The 26,342-nt window shown below is 42.4% G+C and overlaps 1 protein-coding gene and 1 long non-coding RNA gene across 6 annotated transcripts in view; one reads left to right on the top strand and one right to left on the bottom strand.

The window, feature by feature from the left end:
- LOC110502168 (FERM, ARHGEF and pleckstrin domain-containing protein 1) overlaps positions 1-17,484 on the bottom strand; it is a 148,048-nt gene extending 130,564 nt beyond the window's left edge. For 2 of the 4 annotated variants that reach the window (XM_036959362.2, XM_036959364.2), the window contains exons 1-2: positions 17,220-17,484; positions 8,362-8,558 (exon numbers count right to left, since the gene is read on the bottom strand). In XM_036959362.2, coding sequence (XP_036815257.2) covers positions 8,362-8,553 — 192 coding nt within the window. In that variant the 5' untranslated portion in view covers positions 8,554-8,558; positions 17,220-17,484. The remainder of the gene's footprint in view (positions 1-8,361; positions 8,559-17,219) is intronic. The other 2 variants (XM_090216279.1, XM_090216278.1) reach the window with 1 other exon arrangement.
- Positions 17,485-23,423: 5,939 nt separating this feature from the next.
- Positions 23,424-26,342, top strand: part of LOC118936581 (uncharacterized) — a 37,727-nt gene continuing 34,808 nt past the window's right edge. The window contains exons 1-4 of one of the 2 annotated variants that reach the window (XR_016490681.1): positions 23,424-23,736; positions 25,258-25,427; positions 25,528-25,660; positions 26,004-26,131. This is a non-coding gene — a long non-coding RNA (uncharacterized LOC118936581). Of the gene's footprint in view, positions 23,737-25,187; positions 25,428-25,527; positions 25,661-26,003; positions 26,132-26,342 lie in introns of those variants that run through there. The other variant, XR_016490680.1, reaches the window with a different exon arrangement.

The raw sequence follows: 26,342 nt of genomic DNA, 5'->3' as shown, positions 1-26,342 counted from the left end.
ATGGCCTCCACAATCACCCAACCTCAACCCAAATTAGATGGTTTGGGATGAGTTGGATCGCAGAGTGACGGAAAAGCAGCCAACAAGTGCTCAAGATATGTGGGCACTCCTTCAAGACTGTTGGAAAGGCATTCCAGGTGAAGCTGGTTGAGAGAATGCCAAGAGTGTGCAAATCTGTAGTAAAGGCAAAGGGTGGCTACTTTGAAGAATTTAAAATGTATTTTGATTTCTTTATCACTTTTTTGGTTACTACATGATTCCATGTGTTATTTCGTAGTTTTGATGTCGTCACTATTATTCTACAATGTAGAAAATAGTCAAAAATAAAGAAACCCTTGAATGAGTAGGTGTGTCCAAACTTGACTGCTACTGTATAATTTATCTTCATATGACAAGGATTGAAAAGGATTTGCCAGTAGATTGCCGACTTTATGCATGTAGATAACTGCTTGTCTAGCTTGCTATCTAAGATATTAAAAGTATGATGTTGACATGATCAGTCCAATCAAAGTTAAGTTAGATAAAACGTGAATTGATGTCATTTAATCTGTCACCAATGACCTTGAGCCTTCTTGGATGGGCACTTCAAATGTCAGTCTATGGCAGCACCCAAAGGGGCTAGATTTTGTGGTGACGTAGTGTCCCCATGAGTGACAGAACACTGAGCTAATCACGGCGCAACTAGAGAACATTACCAACCCCCTTTCCGCTGGCTGCCCCACCACCAAAGAAAGCACAGAGCTAGGCTGAAACACCTGCATTTTGATGCTGCCTTACAACCATATTTTGCTTTCTTGAAGTATGCGGCTTTATTAAATCAATAAAACATATATTTTTTTACATTGTTCGCAAACTGATATGTGACACCTATTATTAATAACATGCAAAACAGAAGAAACCCCCCCCCTTTTTTTTAGAGTTGGGGCTCAAAACAGGTAGCCTCTGGACTCATCTAATTACAGACATTGTAACACCCAACACAGGAGGTGAGAAGCAGGTACAGGGAGTGAACCATTTAATATAGACGGACACACAACGGAACAGGAACAGCGTCTGGACATAAACACGACACGGCAAACAATACTACTACAGGGAACAACACAGAGGAACAGACATATACACAGGGGTAATCAACACAGTGTCCAGTTGAGTCCACTGAGCGCAGCTGCGCGTAATGATGGTAACAGGTGCGTATGATGACGGATAGCCTGGCGCTCGAGGGGGAGCGGGAGCAGGCGTGACAGACATGAACACGTGTCTCATCTAATGAAGTTAGACATGAACACATGGTTCATCTAATGTTTACTTCATATACAGTATTTAGAAAGCATAGGCTTCCAAGCAATGGAAACCGCAAGAGCCTTCTAGGTGTCACTGAGCTCTGGGCTGCTCAGGTCTGCTCTGCTCTGTGTTGGTGCACACTGCAGGCCTTCGTAAAGTCAGAAAAGAGTGCTCATCAAGGTGTGAAGAATCAGCCACAAGGGATGACAGTTTAGTTCCCAGTCAGAGGGAGCAGTGAGTAGGCCACAGCAAGTTATGTAACCCACAGCGATGCCCCTTTTGTTTCCCTACAATATGATACCTGGTCTGATGGGCTGGAAGATTATACCAGAAAAACAGGAAGTTAATACCAGAGGAACAGGAAGGTTATACCACAGAAACAGGCCGTTTATACCAGAGGAAGAAAACATTTACACCAGAGGAACAGTAAGTTCATACCAGAGGAACAGGAACCATTTACAGAGGACCGGTTAGGTTTTTACAAGCAGAACAGTGCAATAGAAAACATTTCAGTCACTAGGAATGTAAATCCTACCACAGACTCATCTTCCACTGGCTGAACTCGATGCTCCTGTAATGAAACCCCCGATAATTAGAATCTAATTGTCTTGGAAGGGTAGTCTGAAAACAACCCTCCTGACATTGGGCCAGTGGGACTAATATCCTAAACTTCTTGAGCTGCTCCAAAGCAGCCTGTCTCACTGAGATCACGTTCCTTTATTATTTAAATAACTGCCTTAACTTTGCTGGACCCCAGGAAGAGTAGCTGCTGCCTTGGCAAATACCTGCAGTGATCAAATCCATCACCATCACTGCTGCTGAAGGAGAGGACTCCGGGGAGTTATTGATGCAATTAAAGGCGTCATGCTGCTGAGCTTCAGGAGTCGTTGTCACAGCAACTGTTACCAGGACATCCAGCACGACCACACTGAAGTAGTAGAGAGACACTGACTGGCCAGTCTTGATCAACACAATGCTATTTGAGACTAGGACACTCAATGTGGCTGGGGAGGAAGTGATTCTAGACTTCATGCTTCTCACTGCTGCTTCACTCACTGTAGGCTGCAGGGTGTTTACCGCACAAAGAGATGCCATTATCACTCAGACAGCATTCAGGGTTCAGCACTCCATTCCAAGAAGAAGGCGGATAGGGTCTTTAGTCTTATTAGCATGGAGTATGGAGGTATACAGAACTGTATTTTGTAAAGTTATCTCCACAGCTTTCCCCCCCCCATTTTGTTTACTCAAAAGGTATTTTTCAGCGAAATATGCACCAATGATTTTCCACTAAAGATGCCATTAAGGAAGACCCCAAGGCAAAGTCTATTCCAGTACCACGAGTACAATCAGACCTTTCTCCCCCCAGTGCTGAGGTTTTTAAAATATTGAATCAGTGTTCAATTGAGCGTTGATAACAGCTTGATGTGCAGTATGGTCTCCTCTGTTCATATCAGTGTTAGCTACATCCTTCAGCAGTCATGACACCCAGCTGTTCATATCAGTGTTAGCTACATCCTTCAGCAGTCATAACACCCAGCTGTTCATATCAGTGTTAGCTACATCCTTCAGCAGTCATGACACCCAGCTGTTCATATCAGTGTTAGCTACATCCTTCAGCAGTCATGACACCCAGCTGTTCATATCAGTGTTAGCTGCCTCCTTCAGCAGTCATAACACCCAGCTGTTCATATCGGTGTTAGCTACATCATTCAGCAGTCATAACACCCAGCTGTTCATATCAGTGTTAGCTACATACTTCAGCAGTCATGACACCCAGCTGTTCATATCAGTGTTAGCTACATACTTCAGCAGTCATGACACCCAGCTGTTCATATCGGTGTTAGCTTCATCCTTCAGCAGTCATGACACCCAGCTGTTCATATCAGTGTTAGCTGCCTCCTTCAGCAGTCATAACACCCAGCTGTTCATATCAGTGTTAGCTACATCCTTCAGCAGTCATAACACCCAGCTGTTCATATCAGTGTTAGCTACACCCTTCAGCAGTCATAACACCCAGCTGTTCATATCAGTGTTAGCTACATCCTTCAGCAGTCATGACACCCAGCTGTTCATATCAGTGTTAGCTACATCCTTCAGCAGTCATGACACCCAGCTGTTCATATCAGTGTTAGCTTCATCCTTCAGCAGTCATGACACCCAGCTGTTCATATCAGTGTTAGCTAGCTACATCCTTCAGCAGTCATAACACCCAGCTGTTCATATCAGTGTTAGCTAGCTACCTCCTTCAGCAGTCATAACACCCAGCTGTTCACATCAGTGTTAGCTACATCCTTCAGCAGTCATGACACCCAGCTGTTCATATCAGTGTTAGCTAGCTACACCCTTCAGCAGTCATAACACCCAGCTGTTCATATCAGTGTTAGCTACATCCTTCAGCAGTCATAACACCCAGCTGTTCATATCAGTGTTAGCTACATCCTTCAGCAGTCATAACACCCAGCTGTTCATATCAGTGTTAGCTACATCCTTTAGCAGTCATAACACCCAGCTGTTCATATCAGTGTTAGCTTCATCCTTCAGCAGTCATAACACCCAGCTGTTCATATCAGTGTTAGCTTCATCCTTCAGCAGTCATAACACCCAGCTGTTCATATCAGTGTTAGCTACATCCTTCAGCAGTCATGACACCCAGCTGTTCATATCAGTGTTAGCTACATCCTTCAGCAGTCATAACACCCAGCTGTTCATATCAGTGTTAGCTACATCCTTCAGCAGTCATGACACCCAGCTGTTCATATCAGTGTTAGCTACATACTTCAGCAGTCATAACACCCAGCTGTTCATATCAGTGTTAGCTACATCCTTCAGCAGTCATAACACCCAGCTGTTCATATCAGTGTTAGCTACATCCTTCAGCAGTCATGGCACCCAGCTGTTCATATCAGTGTTAGCTAGCTACATCCTTCAGCAGTCATAACACCCAGCTGTTCATATCAGTGTTAGCTAGCTACCTCCTTCAGCAGTCATGACACCCAGCTGTTCATATCAGTGTTAGCTACATCCTTCAGCAGTCATAACACCCAGCTGTTCATATCAGTGTTAGCTAGCTACCTCCTTCAGCAGTCATGACACCCAGCTGTTCATATCAGTGTTAGCTAGCTACATCCTTCAGCAGTCATAACACCCAGCTGTTCATATCAGTGTTAGCTAGCTACCTCCTTCAGCAGTCATGGCACCCAGCTGTTCATATCAGTGTTAGCTAGCTACATCCTTCAGCAGTCATGACACCCAGCTGTTCATATCAGTGTTAGCTACATCCTTCAGCAGTCATAACACCCAGCTGTTCATATCAGTGTTAGCTACATCCTTCAGCAGTCATAACACCCAGCTGTTCATATCAGTGTTAGCTACATCCTTCAGCAGTCATAACACCCAGCTGTTCATATCAGTGTTAGCTACATCCTTCAGCAGTCATAACACCCAGCTGTTCATATCAGTGTTAGCTACATCCTTTAGCAGTCATAACACCCAGCTGTTCATATCAGTGTTAGCTTCATCCTTCAGCAGTCATAACACCCAGCTGTTCATATCAGTGTTAGCTTCATCCTTCAGCAGTCATAACACCCAGCTGTTCATATCAGTGTTAGCTACATCCTTCAGCAGTCATGACACCCAGCTGTTCATATCAGTGTTAGCTACATCCTTCAGCAGTCATAACACCCAGCTGTTCATATCAGTGTTAGCTACATCCTTCAGCAGTCATGACACCCAGCTGTTCATATCAGTGTTAGCTACATACTTCAGCAGTCATAACACCCAGCTGTTCATATCAGTGTTAGCTACATCCTTCAGCAGTCATAACACCCAGCTGTTCATATCAGTGTTAGCTACATCCTTCAGCAGTCATGGCACCCAGCTGTTCATATCAGTGTTAGCTAGCTACATCCTTCAGCAGTCATAACACCCAGCTGTTCATATCAGTGTTAGCTAGCTACCTCCTTCAGCAGTCATGACACCCAGCTGTTCATATCAGTGTTAGCTACATCCTTCAGCAGTCATAACACCCAGCTGTTCATATCAGTGTTAGCTAGCTACCTCCTTCAGCAGTCATGACACCCAGCTGTTCATATCAGTGTTAGCTAGCTACATCCTTCAGCAGTCATAACACCCAGCTGTTCATATCAGTGTTAGCTAGCTACATCCTTCAGCAGTCATAACACCCAGCTGTTCATATCAGTGTTAGCTACATCCTTCAGCTGTCAAAACACCCAGCTGTTCATATCAGTGTTAGCTACATCCTTCAGCAGTCATGGCACCCAGCAAGGACTCGCCATCACTACAGCTCAGTTAACCCACCATGGTACTGTTGTGTTTACGGGGCACTACCCCATAGTGGTAAAGGGTAAATGTATGTGAATACCATCTAAATAAAGACTCCTTTGTAGAAATAAGTCACACAGAGCAAAATGTTTTACCCTTACAGTGTAGCATAATCAGCATGCCTACCCCCCTTCCATTTTTAATTTGCACATTTTAGCTTCTGATATAGAAACACGTCATCTCTCTCTCTCCTTCTCTTTAATTAACCTGAGTCTAGGTGGCAGTTGGCGAAATTCACATATTGAGACATTCAGAGACAGAACTTCCTGATGAGCTTCATGCATAAACAACAGCATGACCTAAAGCTTTTGGTTAAATTACTCTTTGAGAGAATAAAATTACTCAGCCTACCCAAAGGACACCCAAAGGCAATGTTTAACTTTAAATTACGATGGTAATTCGAGCCTAGCTCACTGATGAAATCTCTATGTGAGATCTCTTGGAGAGGTCTTTTCAATATACACTAGTAGAGCATAGGCGAGTACTGCACACACTGCTGAACCCGCTCCCTGAAGGGCCGATCCTCAGGGCCAATACAGGAAGCCTCGCAGCATGCAGTGAGAACAACACTTTACACAGCAGATGGGAAACATGACAATATTTCTTAGCAGCTAGGGTCAAACATACTGACCAAACTGTCAGTCACAGGGCTCTATTTAAAGCATCTCTACTACGAAGCTCTTTTCATAACCATCTCTACTACAAGGCTCTACTTATAACCATCTCTACCACGAGGCTCTATTCATAACCATCTCCGCTACAAGGCTCTACTCATACCCATTGAATGAGTCCTCTGTGTGCTATTTCTCTCCATCATCACGTCTTCTTCCCTCTCTTCCCTATCCCTATCTCCCATCTCGCTCCCAGCAGGAAGCACTGTGGTCAGAAGATATTGCTAGTTGGACTATTCTCAGGAAAATAACCTAGTCTTGATCAAAGCTCCACCCTGTTCAAGGGCTATATCAGGGTCTTAGCATATACCTTAGTGTAATACCACAATGTGACAGGAACTCTGGGAGAAAACACGTAACAGAACAAGCAATCAATTTGTCAATTTCAACAGGAAATATCGTGATTTACTACATGTCTGATGGATAAAGCTCAAGGTCTTAAATTAGCATTCACATTTCAAAAAGCATCCATTACCTTTCTTTAATATATCTTCTAACCATATTGTCATCTTCAGAACATCAGTCAGTCATTATCAAGCAGATCAGATTTCACATGAAAGGCAGCAATCTCAAAGCAAGAGTAGGCCTATTCTGAGATTTAGTGTTGTGCTAAACTATTGCACTGCAAAGAAAGGTAATCTCAAGCAGCTCTAATCTCAGAGAGAATCTTTAATAAGCACAGGTAAATAGCCTGGTAATGAAAAGTAACATTTATCATGGCAGATCTCTGGCCATTCAAACACATCACAAACTGTCCCCTTTCCACAACCATACTGTATACCCAAAGACAGACCAGTTGGTCTCACAACACACCATTAAACATTATGAAAGATAATTTATTTACCAAGGAAAACTAGGCCTGATGTACTAATGTGTATCTGAATGAACTAAACCTCTCCTCCCGATCCATATATCCACCTGGGTAATACTGATGTACTAATGGGTATCTGAATGGACTAAACCTCTCCTCCCGATCCATATATCCACCTGGGTAATACTGATGTACTAATGGGTATCTGAATGAACTAAACCTCTCCTCCCGATCCATATATCCACCTGGGTAATACTGATGTACTAATGGGTATCTGAATGGACTAAACCTCTCCTCCCGATCCATATATCCACCTGGGTAATACTGATGTACTAATGGGTATCTGAATGGACTAAACCTCTCCTCCCGATCCATATACCCACCTGGGTAATACTGATGTACTAATGGGTATCTGAATGGACTAAACCTCTCCTCCCGATCCATATACCCACCTGGGTAATACTGATGTACTAATGGGTATCTGAATGGACTAAACCTCTCCTCCCGATCCATATATCCACCTGGGTAATACTGATGTACTAATGGGTATCTGAATGGACTAAACCTCTCCTCCTGATCCATATATCCACCTGGGTAATACTGATGTACTAATGGGTATCTGAATGGACTAAACCTCTCCTCCCGATCCATATATCCACCTGGGTAATACTGATGTACTAATGGGTATCTGAATGGACTAAACCTCTCCTCCCGATCCATATACCCACCTGGGTAATACTGATGTACTAATGGGTATCTGAATGGACTAAACCTCTCCTCCCGATCCATATACCCACCTGGGTAGTAGTTTAAGTTGCTCTCCCATCTGTCTAGTGAGGTTGTGAACAAGAAACACAGAACTAGTTCAGTACCCTTATTCACCACACCAACAGCTAAAGTCAGAGATGTTGACAATGGAGGTTAGAACCCAGACATTTTCCAGCACTGACATTTTCCAGCATAGTCTAGGCTCATTCATGCATACAGAACCTTGACGTTTATACAGTTACCATGTCAACCTGTAACCCTTAACAACAGCCTGCTGTGAGGGGGTAAAAATGATCTCCTGCTTTAATGGCAAAGTTATAAAAAGACAACAAAAGGATGACACCGTTTAAAGGCATACTTAGATATAACATTTTGTTATGCTAAATTCTCTCACTCGACTTGACACACAAAAAAATAGAATGGAAAGTAGTTATACCTTGAACACATTGTTCTATAAGCAAATCAGACAGACAGCCAACCAGAACTCACTGAGATGTCAAAGACCTCCTCTGTGTCGTCCAACATGCGGACCTTGATGGTGACATGGCGTCCGGGAGGCATGGTGGGCGGCCTGTGGCCAGGGTCCAGGGTGCTGATACCCAGAGTCTCCTGGGCTTCAAGACGCTGGGCTGCTGATGCTCTGGGCTTGGGCTCCACCATGGTGCTCTGTCCTGCTACCATCCAGCCTGCAGGGGAGGCAGAAGTACCATCACACACACACATTCATGTAACAAAATAGGTTCCATCCTTGTCTCTCACTAGGCTCAAACCTGTACACACGTATACACAAACACATTGCAAGTCTACAATGCAGTTCAGATCATGTCTGTTGACTGTTAAATCTATTCATTGTTCAACTTGAGCATTAGGGAGTGGGACCCCTGTCCTATCCTGGAGAAAACAGAGTATTACCAGTGTTGGAAAAAGTAGTCAAAAGTCATACTTGAGTAAAAGTCATACTTGAGTAAAAGTAAAGATACCTTAATAGAAAATAAGAGAGCGTTCACATTGTTAGACTAGCAATGTAATCTAAGCTAATGGGTGATAATGGTATCTTTTGGCAGAAGCAATTAGCTCCGTCTCTCTGCAAATGATTTGCTTGATTTCAAAGTGCAATGGAATAACAAAGGGAAAGGGAATACCTAGTCAGTTGTACAACTGAATGAATTCAACCAAAATATGTTTTCTGCACCGAAATATGTTTTCTGAATGAATTCTGAATGAATTCAACCAAAATATGTTTCCTGCACCAAAATATGTTTTCTGTATTAATTCAACCAAAATATGTTTTCTGAATTAATTCTGAATGATATCATCCTAACCAACCTGCCCTCCAAATACACCTCTGCTGTCTTCAACCAGGATCTCAGCGATCACTGCCTCATTGCCTGCATCCGTAATGGGTCTGCGGTCAAACGACCACCCCTCAGCGCTGTCAAACGCTCCCTAAAACACTTCAGCGAGCAGGCCTTTCTAATCGACCTGGCCCGGGTATCCTGGAAGGATATTGACCTCATTCCGACAGTAGAGGATGCCTGGTTATTCTTTAAAAGTGCTTTCCTCACAGTCTTAAAAAAGCATGCACCGTTCAAAAAATTTAGAACCAGGAAAGAGATAAAGCTCTTGGTTCACTCCAGACCTGACTGCCCTTGACCAGCACACAAACATCCTGTGGCATACTGCACTAGCATTGAATAGCCCCCGCAATATGCAATTTTTCAGGGAAGTTAGGAACCAATACACACAGGCAGTTAGGCAAGCAAAGGCTAGCTTTTTCAAACAGAAATTTGCATCCTGTGGCACAAACTCCAAAAAGTTCTGGGACACTGTAAAGACCATGGAGAATAAGAGCACCTCCTCCCATCTGCACTGAGGCTAGGAAACACTGTCACCACTGATAAATCCATGATAATTGAGAATTTCAATAAGCACTTTTCTACGGCTGGCCATTGCTTTCCACCTGGCTACCCCTACCCAGGTCAACAGCCCTGCACCCTCCACAGAAACTTTCCCAAGCCTCCCCATTTCTCTTTCACCCAAATCCAGCTAGCTGATGTTCTGAAAGAGCTGCAAAATCTGAACCACTACAAATCAGCCGGGCTAGACAATCTGGACCCTCTCTTTCTAAAATTATCCGTTGAAATTGTTGCAACCCCTATTACTAGCCTGTTCAACCTCTTGTTCGTATCGTCTGAGATCCCCAAAGATTGGAAAGCTGCCGCAGTCATCCCCCTCTTCAAAGGGGGAGACACTCTAGACCCAAACTGCTACAGACCTATATCTATCCTACCCTGCCTTTCTAAGGTCTTAGAAAGCCAAGTTAACAAACAGATCACCGACCATTTCGAATCGCACCATACCTTCTCCGCTATGCAATCTGGTTTCAGAGCTGGTCATCGTTGCACCTCAGCCATGCTCAAGATACTAAACGATATCATAACCGCCATCGATAAGAGACAATACTGTGCAGCCGTATTCATCGACCTGGCCAAGGCTTTCGACACTGTCAATCACCACATTCTTATCGGCAGACTCAACAGCCTTGGTTTCTCAAATGATTGCCTGGTTCACCAACTACTTCTCAGACAGAGTTCAGTGTGTCAAATCAGTGGACCTGTTGTCCGGACCTCTGGCAGTCTCTATGGGAGTGCAACAGGGTTCAATTCTCGGGCCTACTCCTTCTCTGTATACATCAATGATGTAGCTGTTACTTCAGGTGATTCTCTGGTCCACCTCTATGCAGACGACACCATTTTGTATACCTCTGGCCCTTCTTTGGACACTGTGTTAACTAACCTTCAGACGGGCTTCAATGCCATACAACTCTCCTTCCGTGGACTCCAACTGCTCTTAAATGCAAGCAAAACGAAATACATGCTCTTCAACCGATCGCTGCCAACACCTGCCCGCCCGTCCAGCATCACTACTCTGGACGGTTCTGACTTAGAATATGTGAACAACTACAAATACCTAGGTGTCTGGTTAGACTGTAAACTCTCCTTCCAGACTCACATTAAGCATCTCCAATCCAAAATTACATTTAGAATGGCTTCCTATTTCGCAACAAAGCATCCTTCACTCATGCTGCCAAACATACCCTTGTAAAAGTGACCATCCTACCAATCCTTGACTTCTGCGATGTCATTTACAAAATAGCCTCCAGCAATCTACTCAGCAAATTGGATGCAGTCTATCACAGTGCCATTTGTTTTGTCACCAAAGGCCCATATACTACCCACCACTGTGACCTGTATGCTCTCGTTGGCTGGCCCTCGCTTCATATTCGTTGCCAAACCCACTGGCTCCAGGTAATCTATAAGTCGCTGCTAGGTATCAGCTCACTGGTTACCATAGCAGCACCCACCCGTAGCACGTGCTCCAGCAGGTATATCTCACTGGTCACCCCCAAAGCCAATTCCTCATTTGGCCGCCTTTCCTTCCAGTTCTCTGCTGCCAATGACTGGAACGAACTGAAAAAGTCACTGAAGCTGGAGACTCATATCTCCCTCCCTAACTTTAAACACCAGCTGTACTGCACCTGTAGATAGCCCATCTGTAATTAGCCCACTCAACTACCTCATCCCCCATACTGTTATTTATTTTGCCCCTTTGCAAAGGAAGTGGAAATTAAGCCTGTTCTGGGAAAATACATTTTTAGGATGCAGGGAGGTTCTGAGAAAGTTTTTCTATGTTTCCCTGAAAGTTTTCCTGGGAGGTTTTATTAACATTCTGAGAATGGAAATTATAGGTTATTTAAAGGTAATTAAAAAACGTTCTGAGAACATGTTTCAATAAGACTTTTAGTAACCCGGCTAGCTTAGTTTGCGTTAACTGTTTTGAACTCAAAGCACAGATAGGACACTTGGAATCAGTGAGATTCAAACCTATGATCTTCTGCTCTCTATTCATGGAATTAGTCCATTGCGCCACCAGGATGGAGCTAGCTTGCCATGTTTGTTTTTTACTCATTACAAAGCTGTTCATTTTATTCTATTCAAACAGACCCCACTTCAAAAATAAACAAGCACTCATTAAGATCAGGTGTGGCCAAATAGTGGGCACGGCCAACACACCTGACCACATTTAACAACTGAGGATAGAGAGAGTTTTGTTGATGCTGAGAACAGAATGTATTTGTTTTTAAATAACACTTTTACAACATGCTTTAAAAATGTTACTAATGTTTTCTTGTGGTTTTTATGGAATGTTCTCTTTATGTTCTGAGAACATTACTTTAAATAGAGAGTAGAGACTGCAGAAAACTTTATACTGGAAATCTAGTAGAATAGGGATGGGCAACTGCAGTCCTCGGGGGCCGGTGAGGTGTCACTTTTCCCCATCCCTAGCAAACACAGCTGATTAAATTAATAACTTTCTAAACTGAATATCATGATTAAATGATTATTGGAGTCAGGTGTGTTAGGTGGGGAAAACGTGTGACACTAATCAGGCCCCCAAAGACTGGAGTTGCCCATCCCTGCCATAGAAGAATGTTGTTAAACTTTCTCTGAACGCTCTGAAAACATGACTTTAAATAGAACCCTGAGGAAACCTGTAGAAAACGTTGTGCTGAAGTACTGAAATTCCCACTGAAGAACGTTGTTTTCTTAATGTTCACACATTAAGAACAAACCTGTCTCAGAGCTCAAGGGATAATTCCTTCGACCTCATGGCTTGGTTTTTTCTCTGAGATGCACGGTCAACCATGGGACCTTATATAGACCATGGGACCTTATATTTGGAACCAACGGGGCGGCAGTGTGCAACTGTGCGGCATTGTGCAAAAATCTCTAAAAACCTGTTTTTGCCATGTCATTATGGGGTATTGTCTGTGAACCACACAGCCCAGATGGTATGTCCTCATTAGCAGATGGATGTCTGTGAACTACACAGCCCAGATGGTATGTCCTCATTAGCAGATGGATGTCTGTGAACCACACAGCCCAGATGGTATGCCCTTATTAGGGGCATTCTCTCTCTCTCGCTCGGTTGCTTCTTACCTTCTCTACTGTTTTGTAGTTCACTCACTCTTTGTGCTAGTATTCCAACGCTAATTTGGTAATTTGTACAAACAAGTCCCTTCTCTTGCTGATGTTGTTTCATCATACATTGATGGGCTTGCCTTTTGAAAGTTCCTATGAAGAGTCAGTTATGTCACACATCAAAAATATATGGAATTATCCGTTGAACCATCTGGGCTGTGTGGTTCACAGACATCCAGCTGCTAATAAGGACATACCATCTGGGCTGTGTGGAGCTAGTCAATGAATGACAAGCTCCAGGTGGTGGAATGTTGACCTGTTGCAGGAGCATTTTGGGTTGAGGCAGCCGAAGCAGGACAATCCACAACTAGAGGTCCTGCTTCATTCTCTGTTTATCACACATTCCAGTCTGCTGTTGTCATCTGTAGACCTCACCAACTGGGGCATTGCAGCGTGATGAAGGTGGAGAGAAACCCGGGGAAACCTGGGGACACCCAGGGCTATGAGAATAGAGAGACCCAGGGCTATGAGAATAGAGAGACCCAGGGCAATGCCAATAGAGTGACCCAGGGCTATGAGAATAGAGAGACCCAGGGCTATGAGAATAGAGAGACCCAGGGCAATGAGAATAGAAAGACCCTGGGCTATGAGAATAGAGAGACCCAGGGCTATGAGAATAGAGATACCCAGGGCTATGAGAATAGAGAGACCCAGGGCAATGAGAATAGAGAGACCCAGGGCTATGAGAATAGAGAGACCCAGGGCTATGAGAATAGAGAGACCCAGGGCAATGCCAATAGAGTGACCCAGGGCTATGATAATAGAGAGACCCAGGGCAATGAGAATAGAAAGACCCTGGGCTATGAGAATAGAGAGACCCAGGGCTATGAGAATAGAGATACCCAGGGCTATGAGAATAGAGAGACCCAGGGCTATGAGAATAGAGAGACCCAGGGCAATGAGAATAGAGAGACCCAGGGCTATGAGAATAGAGAGACCCAGGGCTATGAGAATAGAGAGATCCAGGGCTATGAGAATAGAGACCCCCAGGGCTACAGATGTAGGATCTTAAGGGCTATGAGAGAGCAGACAATGATAATCTCAACCGACACTTCACCTTCCCTGCACCCAAGCTCGACAGCCAATCTACCATGTGTTGCCCTATAGTATGTGGCCCTCTGAATAAGAAGGCAGTATTCGGCTAGTGTAACTCACAGTCACAGCTCTGTTACTACTATGTTGTTACTGTTGTCGTGTCTTTGGCTATGCCTGAGTAAGTGATATGACATGCTATTCTATAAAATCCTTACTCTGTAATTAATATTACCTGATTGAGCTAATCATGTAAATGTAATTAACTAGAAAGTCGGGTCACCACAAAATTATATTTATAGAGCAGTTATCTTTCAAATAAACTCTTAAAGACCTAGTAATATTTTACATCAATAGCAGTCAATATCAATCGTCACCTTATTTCAGTCTCATCTGAAAGTTGTAAATTCTTGGTTATCTTCACGAACCTTGGCTAACAAGTTGAATCAGCAATGCAAAATTGGGTTTAATTATTTATTTACTAAATACCTAACTAATCACACAGAATTACATATACACCGAATTAATCATACCTTGATTACAAATTATGTCATAAAGGAAAACGTCCCTGGCGGACGGAACAGATATGACAGCTGGTTACCCAAAGAAAAGGGGGCTGGGTTTGAGTGAAAGAGCAGGAAGACTGAAGAACAAAGGGAGAAGCAATGTCTCTATCGTAGGCAGCTACTCTATCGTAAATACAGAATCTTATGCATTCTAAATTACCACCCATTTGGAAAAGGAAAATGCAATAAATATTTACTCTGAGCTGCGCCTCGGTAGGTTGGTCATAGATGCTGGTCGTGTTGGCCAACAGAGATCTTCCTGTCCTCGGAAGAATGTATCTGGTGGTAAATTGGATACATTGTAGTAACGTCGTTGTGTGGTAGATGGGATACTCTGTCTGACCTCTCCTAGCCCATGTTTACAGCGGCCTCTGCTAACTCAACGGCTAGGAGGTATCACTTCTGTAGCGAATAAGAGTTCAAAGTTCATACCATTCGCAACCAAAGCTCATGCTGAGGTTGGCTTCGTTCAGTAGTTATTATCGGAACCCTTCTGACATCGGATCGTCATCCTAATGTACCCGGAACAGGAGGTTACATTTTCGTCAAGGGCTATTAGTGGAGGGAGAATAGTTTATAGCCCATGTCTCTTTACAGGGGCGGGCCACTGATTGAGCAGAGCCCTAACCTTATGAAAACCCAAATCTCTCATTTGGAACCTAAAATTAAATTTCATCTTTTCACCAATAATTTTATATTTAAACATTTGAATTGCACAATAATTCCATTTGAATCTGATAAATATAATGTGTAGACTTTCCCAGATACAGTTTAGGTTGTCCTGTAATCAGTCATAATGTCTCACATGACAACCGAACTCACATCATTAAGTACCAACGCATATTTTCAACTGGTGCTATTACCCGAAATATGGTTCCTTTCCCTCCACTTGTTTGATGTTCCCAGACTCTCTGTTTAACAAAGGCTATTCAAGAGTCCCTCTGTAGAGTCTAGAGAGAGGGAAGGGAGAAAGGTATTTATGGGGGGGGGGGGTCATAAACCTTACCCACAGGCCAACATCATGACACTGTGGAAGACAGCCGTGCTGTGACATACGAATGGTATGCTAGCTCAAGAATGGACACTATATGTAACGGATGTGAAACGGCTAGCTTAGTTAGCGGTGCGCGCTAAATAGCGTTTAAACCGGTGACGTCACTCGCTCTGAGACCTTGAAGTAGTAGTTCCCTTTGCTATGCTAGGGCTGCGGCTTTTGTGGAGCGATGGGTAACGATGCTTCGTGGGTGACTGTTGTTGATGTGTGCAGAGGGTCCCTGGTTCGCGCCCGGGTATGGGCGAGGGGACGGTCTAAAGTTATACTGTTACATATACACTATATTCCCCTCAACTGCATAAAATAGTGCTGTGGTGGCTGGCTCTGGCAGGCCGTTTGGGCTGTAACAGAGGCTCCTCTGTCTGTATGCAGCAGGCAGCAGGAGCACACAGAGCCCTTCAGAGCAGTCCAATGCACGCAGGCAACATTTCTGCAACTGCACAGCTGGATTTGATTACAGCCAGCTGAATGGCTTGAGGATGGTGTAGTTCAGCCAACGGTCTGCCTGAGACGTGCTGAAAATCCACTCCCATTTCCACTGGATTGAGCAACATGCTTCAGCTCCACAGACATTAATACCTGGGTGTGGCTCTCATATTGGAGCCTAGGCATTCAACTGAATGCCGAATTTCAATTTCTAATTTGAATACCATCATGCCATTGTAAATTATGTGTTAAAGGGGGTTTGTGTGATTGAACATGATTTCAAGAAATATACCCAGAAATCTGAAATGATGCAAGACCCCCACACCAGGGAAAACAAACGAAACCCCTCCATGACTGAGGTTCCTATGGGATCTATCAAATTACATAACATTAGTATGCCTTCTCCACAATACAAGATTGTTAATGAGTGCATCTTTGGCGGAGGGGCGACCGTTTGACAGTTTGGTGAGCAATTTACGCACACCATATCAAATAAATATAAACTGACAAACAGCTTTCAGGCTATGTAGCTTTCATGTCTTTTGAGAAAACAAGAAAGTTACTGGATTATTGGGGAAATTGTTATTGATCGAAGTCTTTATCACATTTTACGCACATAGCCTGTAGGTTAGAGGAGTACAGTAGCCTAATCCTTGGAGATTTTTGTTAGGCTACCACGCGTACTGTGACACAAATACACAGCCTGCACTCAATTGACCAGCTACTAACAACCCTCAATGGTAACAAAGTAACAATGGACTCTCACTGATTACATGTGTTTTTCATTTAAATTGCAAACGTTATTGAGGGATGTCTAAGTAAATGCCGCATATTCAACACCCATTGTTAATGCCAAAAATATTGTATGAAGGCTATGGTCTATGGTCATGAGATGTTCTCCCATTCAGTTTTGGTCTTGTACATCAGATGTAGTGTAGTGCATGACTATTGCTTTTTATCACCACTCTCAGTCGCAAGATAGTCTACCTATCAAGAACGATAGGGCAAAAACACGGTTAAATCTTCCATTCATTGACTACTTGATTGTAATAACGATGTATAACTAACTGTCTGCGACAATTATAGAGTGATCATGATGTTAAAATTCGTTATGCTTCAAAATCCATGTCAGTTGGGGATAGTTCTACGATTTATTTATAATCTTCTCTTCTGAAACAAGTTGCACACTGCCGTTTTGCACATAGGGAAACGAACGGTAAATCTTACCCCGTCTTAAAACTGTGGACAATTCCCGTGTATATTTCCCAATTGACAAAATATTTTATATCCACTTCCAGACGCAGTTCAAGCTGCTTCTGTGGAACCAAATTGAATTCAGATGCTGGTTTCTCCAGCGAGAAGCTTCTTCATGGTCGCCATGTCGGCCGACTGTGCGATAGACAGGATTACATTGAAATTAGTGGCAGATCCTCTCTTGTCTTGTTACTCCAACTATCAAGGAGGCGCAGTGCCTCCAGCTATTGTGCAAGGCACTGCACCTACTTGCAGCCCATTCCTTGCCAAATAAATGTTATGATAGCCACATAGCTCCATCTAGCTGTAGAATATGGGGCATAGGCTAAATTAGGCCTAGGCCAACAAAACCCAGCAAAGAAGTGATCGGTATTCCGAGTCTGTACTGGGAGGCCTACTTGATATTCAAGTTACTATTCACTCATTTATGAAGTTCAGTGCATTTCAAAATTGAGTAGAATACAGAAGTGTTTTCTGTCAAAGGGTACCGTGTCTCACAGCCAAGAGAAGTGTAAGGATGGATGAATTTCCTAAATAATTACAGGATTTATTGAATAAAACTGGCAAGACGCTTAATAATTGATGACTGCATTTGTGGGCTTAAGACCAAAGATTTTTTAAATTTTTTTTATAGGAAAATACACTTTAGCTTAGTCACTTTGCACTTAACATGTCGCAAACATATGCTGTTTTAAGCACTTGTTGGCTGCTTTTCCTTCACTCTGTGGTCCAACTCATCCCAAACCATCTCAATTGGGTAGAAGTCATGTGATTGTGGAGGCCAGGTCATCTGATGCAGCACTCCATCACTCTCAACAAACCATTTTTGTATGGACTTTGCTTTGTGTAAGGGGGCATTGTCATGCTGAAACAGGTAACTGTTGCCACAAAGTTAGAAGCATATAATCGTCTAGAATATTATTGTATACTGTAGCGTTAAGATTTCCCTTCACTGGAACTAAGGGGCCTAGCCCGAACCATAAAAAACAGCCTCAGACCATTATTCCAAACTTTACTATGCCTTGGGGCAGGTAGCTTTCTCCTGGCATCGGCCAGATGTGCCGAATACGACAGAGTAGTCGTCGAGGGTGCAACAGGTCAGCACCTCAGGAGTAAATGTCAGTTGGCTTTTCATAGCCGATCATTGAGAGTATCTCTACCGCTCCTGCTGTCTCCAGAGAGTTAACCAACAATGCAGGTTTAAGAAAAATAAGTAAAAAATATATTTAAAAAATGTATACTTTTTTTTACTTAAGTTAAAACTAATTAAAGAGCAGCAGTAAGGCTATATACAGGGGGTACTCGTACAGAGTCAATGTGCAGGGGCACCGGTTAGTCAAGGTAATTGAGGTAATACAGTATGTACATGTAGATAGAGTTAGTGACTATGCATAGATAATAAACAGAGAGTAACAGCAGCGTAAAATAAGGGGGGGGGGGGGCAATGCAAACAGTCTGGGTAGCCATTTGATTAGATGTTCAGGAGTCTTATGGCTTGGGGGTAAGAGCTGTTAAGAAGCCTTTTGGACCTAGACCTGGCACTCCGGTACCGCTTGCCATGCGGTAGCAGAGAGAACAGTCTATGACTAAGGTGGCTGGAGTCGTTGACAATTTATAGGACCTTCCTCCAACACCGCCTGGTATAGAGGGTCCTGAATGGCAGGAAGCTTTAGACCCTGGTTTAGACCCTTTCTTCTTTAAGGTTGTTGCCCCTGTCATTGCCAAGCCTACCTCTGACCTTTTTAACCTGACTTTAATAGACTCGCTAGTGTTATTTTACTTCTGCTCTTTAATTATTTGTTACTTATATTTCTTATTCTTATTTAATTGTTTTTGTTGTTTTTGGTAATATTTTTTTTATTTAATATTTTAACTGCATTGTTTGTTAGGGCTTGCAAGTAAGCATTTCACAGTAAGGTCTACTATACATGTTTTATTTTGCGCATTGTGACAAATATGATTTGTTTTGAGACTTGCTGTCTCTGCCTGGCCGGTTCTCCTCTCTCCACTGGGATTCTCTGCCTATAACCCTATTACAGGGGCTGAGTCACTGGCTTACTGGTGCTCTTCCATGCCATCCTTAGGAGGGCTGCATCACTTGAGTGGGTTGAGTCACTGACGTGGACTTCCTGTCTGGGTTGGTGCCCCCCCTTGGGTTGTGCCGTGGCGGAGGTCTTTGTAGGCTATACTCGGCCTTGTCTCAGGATGGTAAGTTGGTGGTTGAAGATATCCCTCTAGTGGTGTGGGGGCTGTGCTTTGGCAAAGTGGGTGGGGTTATATCCTGCCTGTTTGGCCCTGTCCGGGGGTATCACCGGATGGGGCCACAGTGTCTCCTGACCCCTCCTGTCTCAGCCTCCAGTATTTATGCTGCAGTAGTTTATGTGTCGGGAGGCTAGGGTCAGTCTTTATATCTGGAGTATTTCTCCTGTCTTATCCGGTGTCCTGTGTGAATTTAAGTATGCTCTCTCTAATTCTCTCTTTCTTTCTACCTGGCATGATAACTCCTTGCTGTCCCCAGTCCACCTGGCCGTGCTGCTGCTCCAGTTTCAACTGTTCTGCCTGCGGCTATGGAACCCTGACCTGTTCACCGGACGTGCTATCTGTCCCAGACCTGCTGTTTTCAACTCTCTGGAGACAGCAGGAGCGGTAGAGATACTCTCAATGATCGGCTATGAAAAGCCAACTGACATTTACTCCTGAGGTGCTGACCTGTTGCACCCTCGACAACCACTGTGATTATTATTATTTGACCATACTCGTCATTTATGAACATTTTATCATCTTGGCCATGTTCTGTTATAATCTCCAACCGGGACAGCCAGAAGAGGACTGGCCACCCCTCATAGCCTGGTTCCTCTCTAGGTTTCTTCCTAGGTGCTTTTACACCTGCATTGCTTGCTGTTTGGGGTTTAGACTGGGTTTCTGTGCAGCACTTTGAGATATCAGCTGATGTAAGAAGGGCTATATAAATACATTTGATTTGATTTGAATGCTTATGTATATAAGTCATTTTTCGTTTTTATAAATGTGCAAACTTTTTTTTTAAACTGTTTTTGCTTTGTCATTATGGGGCATTGTGTTTAGATTGATGAGGAATTGTATTTATTTAATCAATTTTAGAATAAAGCTGTAATGTCACAAAATGTGGAAAAGTACAAGGGGTCTGAATACTTTCCGAATGCACTGTATGGTGTACCACTATTTCATACCACCAACTGACAATATATACTAACAATATATAGCCATGGGGGTTGATATTCGGAATTGGTCGATTCCCCATCAGGCTATACTGACTGCTCCCCCCATAGCTTTAAATAGCTCTATAAGTGCTGCTAACATGGATGAAACTTTTGATGGACTTTATGTTATTGTTACACTACTGTTAAGGTACCGTGTTGCCACTTCCTCGTACAGGCAGAGGAGTATTGTTAGAAGTAATCTTATTTCCATCCAACTCAGGCCTGTCAGTAGTTACACGAGGAAGCGTCACTCATCTAATATTACCTTGAATGCTCCATCTGATATGAGCTCTCGAAATAGTGGCCTAAGAATTATTCATTTGAATGCTAGAAGCTTGATCCAAAAGCTAGATTTGATTAAAATACTGGTCTCACAATCACATGTTGACATAATGATTATATCTGAATCCTGGCTGTGTGTCTCTGTTCCAGACTCAGATGTTCTGTTAGCTGGGTCTAATGTCTACAGAGCAGACAGAGTGGGTAGAGGTGGAGGTATTTCAATGTATGTTAAATGCAACCTAGATGTCACTGTGTCCATTTCAACTTCTGTTCTGAAACAGTATGAATACTTAGTTCTAAATGTGGTCCTTGGTCATAATGCACTATTAACGCTAGCGGGAGTTTATTGCCCACCCTCAGCTCTGGTATCTGCTCTATGCAAATTGTTTGAGTTAATGTCTAATTATGCAAACTCTGAATTATTGATTATCGGAGATCTCAATCTTGACTGGCTAATGCCAGCATCGTTTAAATTAAAATACATTTGTAACAAACTAAATCTTACTCAACTAATAACTATACCTACCCGTCCTAATCCAAAAGACCCCATCTACATTAATAGACCTTATCTTAACAAATACACCTCACAAATACATAGCTTGTGGGTTATCTGCTAATGACATCAGTGACCACTGCCCTACTGCATGTATCAGAGATACTAGGCTAAAAACCCCTGACCCCCGTATTATTCTAAAGAGAAACTATAAACACTTCTCAGAGCAAGCCTTTATCCATGACCTTAAATATTCAGAGCTTTTATCCGTAAACTGCATAATGTTTTAGCGTTCTCTTTCTTTTCATACATTTTTAGCTTTATGTCTGATAAGCACTCTCCTGTTTGGCTAAAATTCTAGAGTCACTGGTGAATAGGCAACTACAATCTTCTTTAACTGTTAACAATAGTCTTTATAGTAAACAATCTGGCTTCAGACCTAAACTATTAGGTACTATTACGGCCACTGTACGTGTTGTAAATGATATTACTAATGTCCTAGATAATAGAAAGTACTGTGCCGCCTTGTTCATAGATCTAAGGCTTTTGACACTGTAGACCATGCGATAATTTTGGGTAAGCCGTCGTCAATAGGACTGGGATTGGATTCCTGTTGTTGGTTTCATGACTATCTGAAGGATAGAAGTCAGGCTGTTAGAGTCGACGGCATCCAGTTGGAGACATTGGAGTTGGTTAAAGGGCTCCCACAATGTTCTATACTTGGTCCATTACTGTTCACTCTCTACATAATCAATATCGGTGATGAGATAAGAAAGTGTCAAATTCATTTATATGCTGATGACACGGTCATGTAGTCTATCGCTTCAACGGCTCACCAAGCATTATCACTTTTGGAGACATATTTTAAGATATTACAAGGATCTTTTATACAGCTGAAACTTGTTTTAAATGCAAAGAAAACATATTTTAAGATTTTTAACAAAAAAGTTGTTTGAAAATACACTTGCACTTACGAGCTTAGATGGTTCTTGAATTAATCAGGTCTCTGCATATAAATAGGGATATGGTTGAATGATAAACTGTCTTTTAAAATGCATATTGACGAACTTTGTAAACGGCTAAAAATCAAGCTAAGCTTCCTCTAAAGAAACAGGACATGTTTGTCCTCTACAAATAGAAGACAAATTGTACAAGCTACTTTTATGTCTGTTATAGATTATGGTGATATTATTTACATGCATGCTACGGCATCAACACTTAAATCGCTGGATGCTACTTATCATTGCGCACTTAGGTTTATTACGGGTCCTAGCTACAGAACTCACCACTGTGTTTTACATCATAATGTGGGTTGGACAACATGCTCTCCTGCTTGTCAATATAGCACTTATGAATAAGCTACCTTCTTATTTATCATCACTCATCAATATTTGATTTAGAATTCCTAAAACCAGGTCTCAAGCATGGATTACACTTGAGGCCCATGCGGTTTCCACAGAGTTGTGTATGGCTGCCTTTTACTGTTACGCTCCTTGCCTATGGAATAGCCTGCAGACTAAACTTAAACTTGAGACTCTTGTCTCCCTGTCGCTCATCTTAAATATTTATTGGAGGATTTTTATTTTTGTATTGCTTGTAACTGTTTCGGGCAATGCAAGTTCTTGTGCTGTTAGGGGAATAACCTGTTAACCTTTGTTTAAATGTGTCTACTACTTTATTTTTGCTGTATTTTTTTGTGTTATCTGTGATCGTTTTTTTTGTCTTAGTTTCTTAATCATTGGACCTAAACTATATTTGTAAACATGTATACGCAGGGCCCAGTTGTAAAAGAGACCTTAGTCTCAGTCTGTGTTCCTTGTTGAAATAAAGGTATAATAATAATAATAATAATAATAATAATAATAATAATAGTCCTACACCTACAATACATTGAGTACAATAGTATCAGTCATTATACCCATAAAACCTAGCGGTAAACCCCGGAAATGGTTCTAATATTTTTTTCAACATTCATTTTTGCGTCTGGGATTTTAGAACTATTTCATATAAACTCTGTGTTTCATATTGGCTTAACCTGGCAAGCCATTTTGATAACCGCGCAAATCTCTCAGACATGGTAAATTGTATCAATATATTCACGTGTAATTACCTCCAAAATGAAATGCCAGTGGGACTTTCATAAAGAACTACACATCTTGTCGCAAAGTATGACGTCAAACCCTCAAGGCACAGTTCTCCACGCAAACTCCTCGACAAGTAGCCTAGCAAGAAACAGAGGCGTTTTAGTTTCTCGTGTGTATATCGCTTGCTACCTTAACGTCATTGAATTACTATAATTAATAAGTTAGCCTCTGCAGATAACTAGCTAACCTTAGGTCTCTACGTCGACCAGAAGCAAGGATGGTTATGTGCTATGTAACGTTACCGGATTGTAACCACTACTCCAATAAGCACATGCACATTTTATCGTTTTCCAACCTCTAAGTGAGAGGCATCGCTAGAGCTGTGTGATAAGGTAAGCCCTGTTTGCTATATGCTAACAAGCACATTTGGTTAGGTCAAAGATCTGTGGTAAACTAGGTGCTTATGAAGCTGATATGTAACGCACGTTGCCTTATTTACAAGTACAAAGAACCAGCATAATGGACTTTTGTCGACTTTTTATTGACCAGTCTTTAGTGAGCTAGCCAGCTACTTTTCCAGATGTGAACATGCTAGCTAGCGTTAGCCCACCAGTGAAATGATATTTAGCTAGCTAATTAACTTTAATTCACGGTTCGTGTAGTCTGACTTTGCTTGATAACATGGCAAGGATAGTTGGTTAGCATGTCACCACTTAGAAGTTTGACTACACTAATTTTTAATGTGAGTTAATGTTAACTAATTATCTAGCTAATGTCGCCGGGTGGGCTAGCTAGTTGGGCACTTTGGTTGCTAGTTAGTCACATTAGCTAAAGTTGGCTGGCTAGCTCACAAAGCACTTGTGGACTCAATGTTTTCCCCATATAAAACACAAACAGGGTTCTTCAATGTTACCTTTTTGTTGACAAGGTCTTTAGTGACCTAGCCAGCTAGTTAACGTTAAGCCGGCTCCGTGGATAGTTGGTTAGTTAGCACTTAGTAAAGTCTGACTACACGAACTAACGTTAGCTAGCTAGTAAGCTAAATATATGTAGAGTGAGGCGCCTTGGTTGGCTAGTTAGCTACATTAGCCGAAGCTGGCTAGCTAGCTCACAAAGCACTTGTGGGCTCAATGTTGTCCTCATACAAAACACAGACACGGTTTTGTTCCACAAGTGCATCTGTTGTAACGTTACATGATTAATCAAATGACCTGTAAAGTCAGTAAGAAATGTCTGCAGGGATGGAAATTAATCTAGCCGGAGGCTAGTACTTCTCAGACGGGACTAGTAGACAATATGCCAAATTAGCCTGACACAGCAGTGACATTTTTCATTTACAAACATCGCATGCCACAGATTTAGGACCTGAATGTAAAAATCGTGGTCTGCTAGCCTGGTGCCCAATATCCTTGTTAAATCCCTAATTGCTGTTCAACTTTCAGACGATCCCCATATAACTGTTGGTCATCCTCAGTGACCTTAAGGCTGAGGGTTTTAACTTTCCTCTTGAGAATTACAATCAGAAGTACAGTCTTTTAGCTCATTGCAATACTTCACCTCTTCGGGACAATAGCAACCTAGACTGTCCTGATCTAGTTGAGGATTCCAGATGATTCCTCCATTCTAGCAGAAATGTCTCATCCACATAGTAGGATTTTTAAGATTTTTAGATCTGCAGATAGACCAAAGCCTAGTCTGTTTAATAGTTTTCTACAGTCAAGTATGTGGGTTATGGTATTTTAATAGATATTACCATGGTATTTTAATATAGATATTAAGATATTACCATTTTTTTATTAATCAACTTAGCTAGTAAAAGTAACTTATTTGTTTTGTCTTTCAGATGGACGGACCGGAAACCCAGTGACACCCGGGTCTGTAGCTGCCATTTTCCAGTGGGAAATGTCTTTCAGATGGACGGACCGGAAACCCAGTGACAACACTCGGGTCTGTAGCTGCCATTTTCCAGTGGGAAAGAGAGATGGCTCTGTATTTACCAGAGTAGGTAGTTCATCCATCATGGTGGATGAGGAAGATCCAGACTGTGTATTGGGAATCAAAAACAAACCAATAGGATTGAGTGGTGAGTGCAATAAACATTGCTTTTTTTCTTTCCAGATAAAGATGGTGATACAGCATTGGAAAAATACCTACCACTGACCAAATGTCTCTTTGTGTTCCAGTCCAAAAGGAGTGAATCCCTCAGGCCATCCGGTGCATGGACATCCTGTGGCAGTGTGATCCGGTGCATGGACATCCTGTGGCAGTGTGATCTGGTTGTGGAGACGACAGCAGATCGGGCCTGTGGACAGACAGGTCAGTAAACTCATAAAATATACAATATTGTGTAAAACATTTAGAATTATAATGGATCCCCATTAGCTGCTGCCAAAGCATCGGGTACTCTTCCTGGGGTCCAGCGACATTTAAAGCAGTTTATACAAGTTTAAAAACATTACAATATATTCAGATTTCACACACTGTGTGCCCTCACGCCCCTACTCCACCACTACCACACATCTACAGTACTAAATCCATGTGTATGTATAGTGCATATGTTATCGCGTGTTATGCATGTGTATGCGCCAATGTTTGTGTTGACTCAGTCATTGAATCTGTAGATGCATCAACATTTGGACTTTGTCCCCTTTTCCTCCAGTTTTAGACAGGAGGCGTGACATGTGGAACATCAGGCACTCACCATGAGAAGCAGTGCATGATCAACACCAGCCTCAGCAAGGAGATCTTGTCACGGCTGTTGAAGGAGGGGGACCAAGGTGCAACGTGGTGAGCGTACATATTCTTTATCATTAAAACAAACCATAAAGCTATGTGCCCTAAACAAAGTCAACTTCCCACAAAGAAAGGAGGGGGAAAAAGTGATACCTAAGTATGATTCCCAATCAGAGACAATGACAGACAGCTGTCCCTGATTGAGAGCCATACCCAGCCAAAACATAGAAACACCAAATCATAGAAAACGAAACATAGAATGCCC

Source organism: Oncorhynchus mykiss, chromosome 22, assembly GCF_057628025.1.
Source record: "Oncorhynchus mykiss isolate SJ-2025 chromosome 22, ASM5762802v1, whole genome shotgun sequence".
Classification (NCBI taxonomy): Eukaryota; Metazoa; Chordata; class Actinopteri; order Salmoniformes; family Salmonidae; genus Oncorhynchus; species Oncorhynchus mykiss.
Note: the sequence above shows the minus strand (reverse complement) of the source record. Positions and strands in the feature narration are given on the sequence as shown.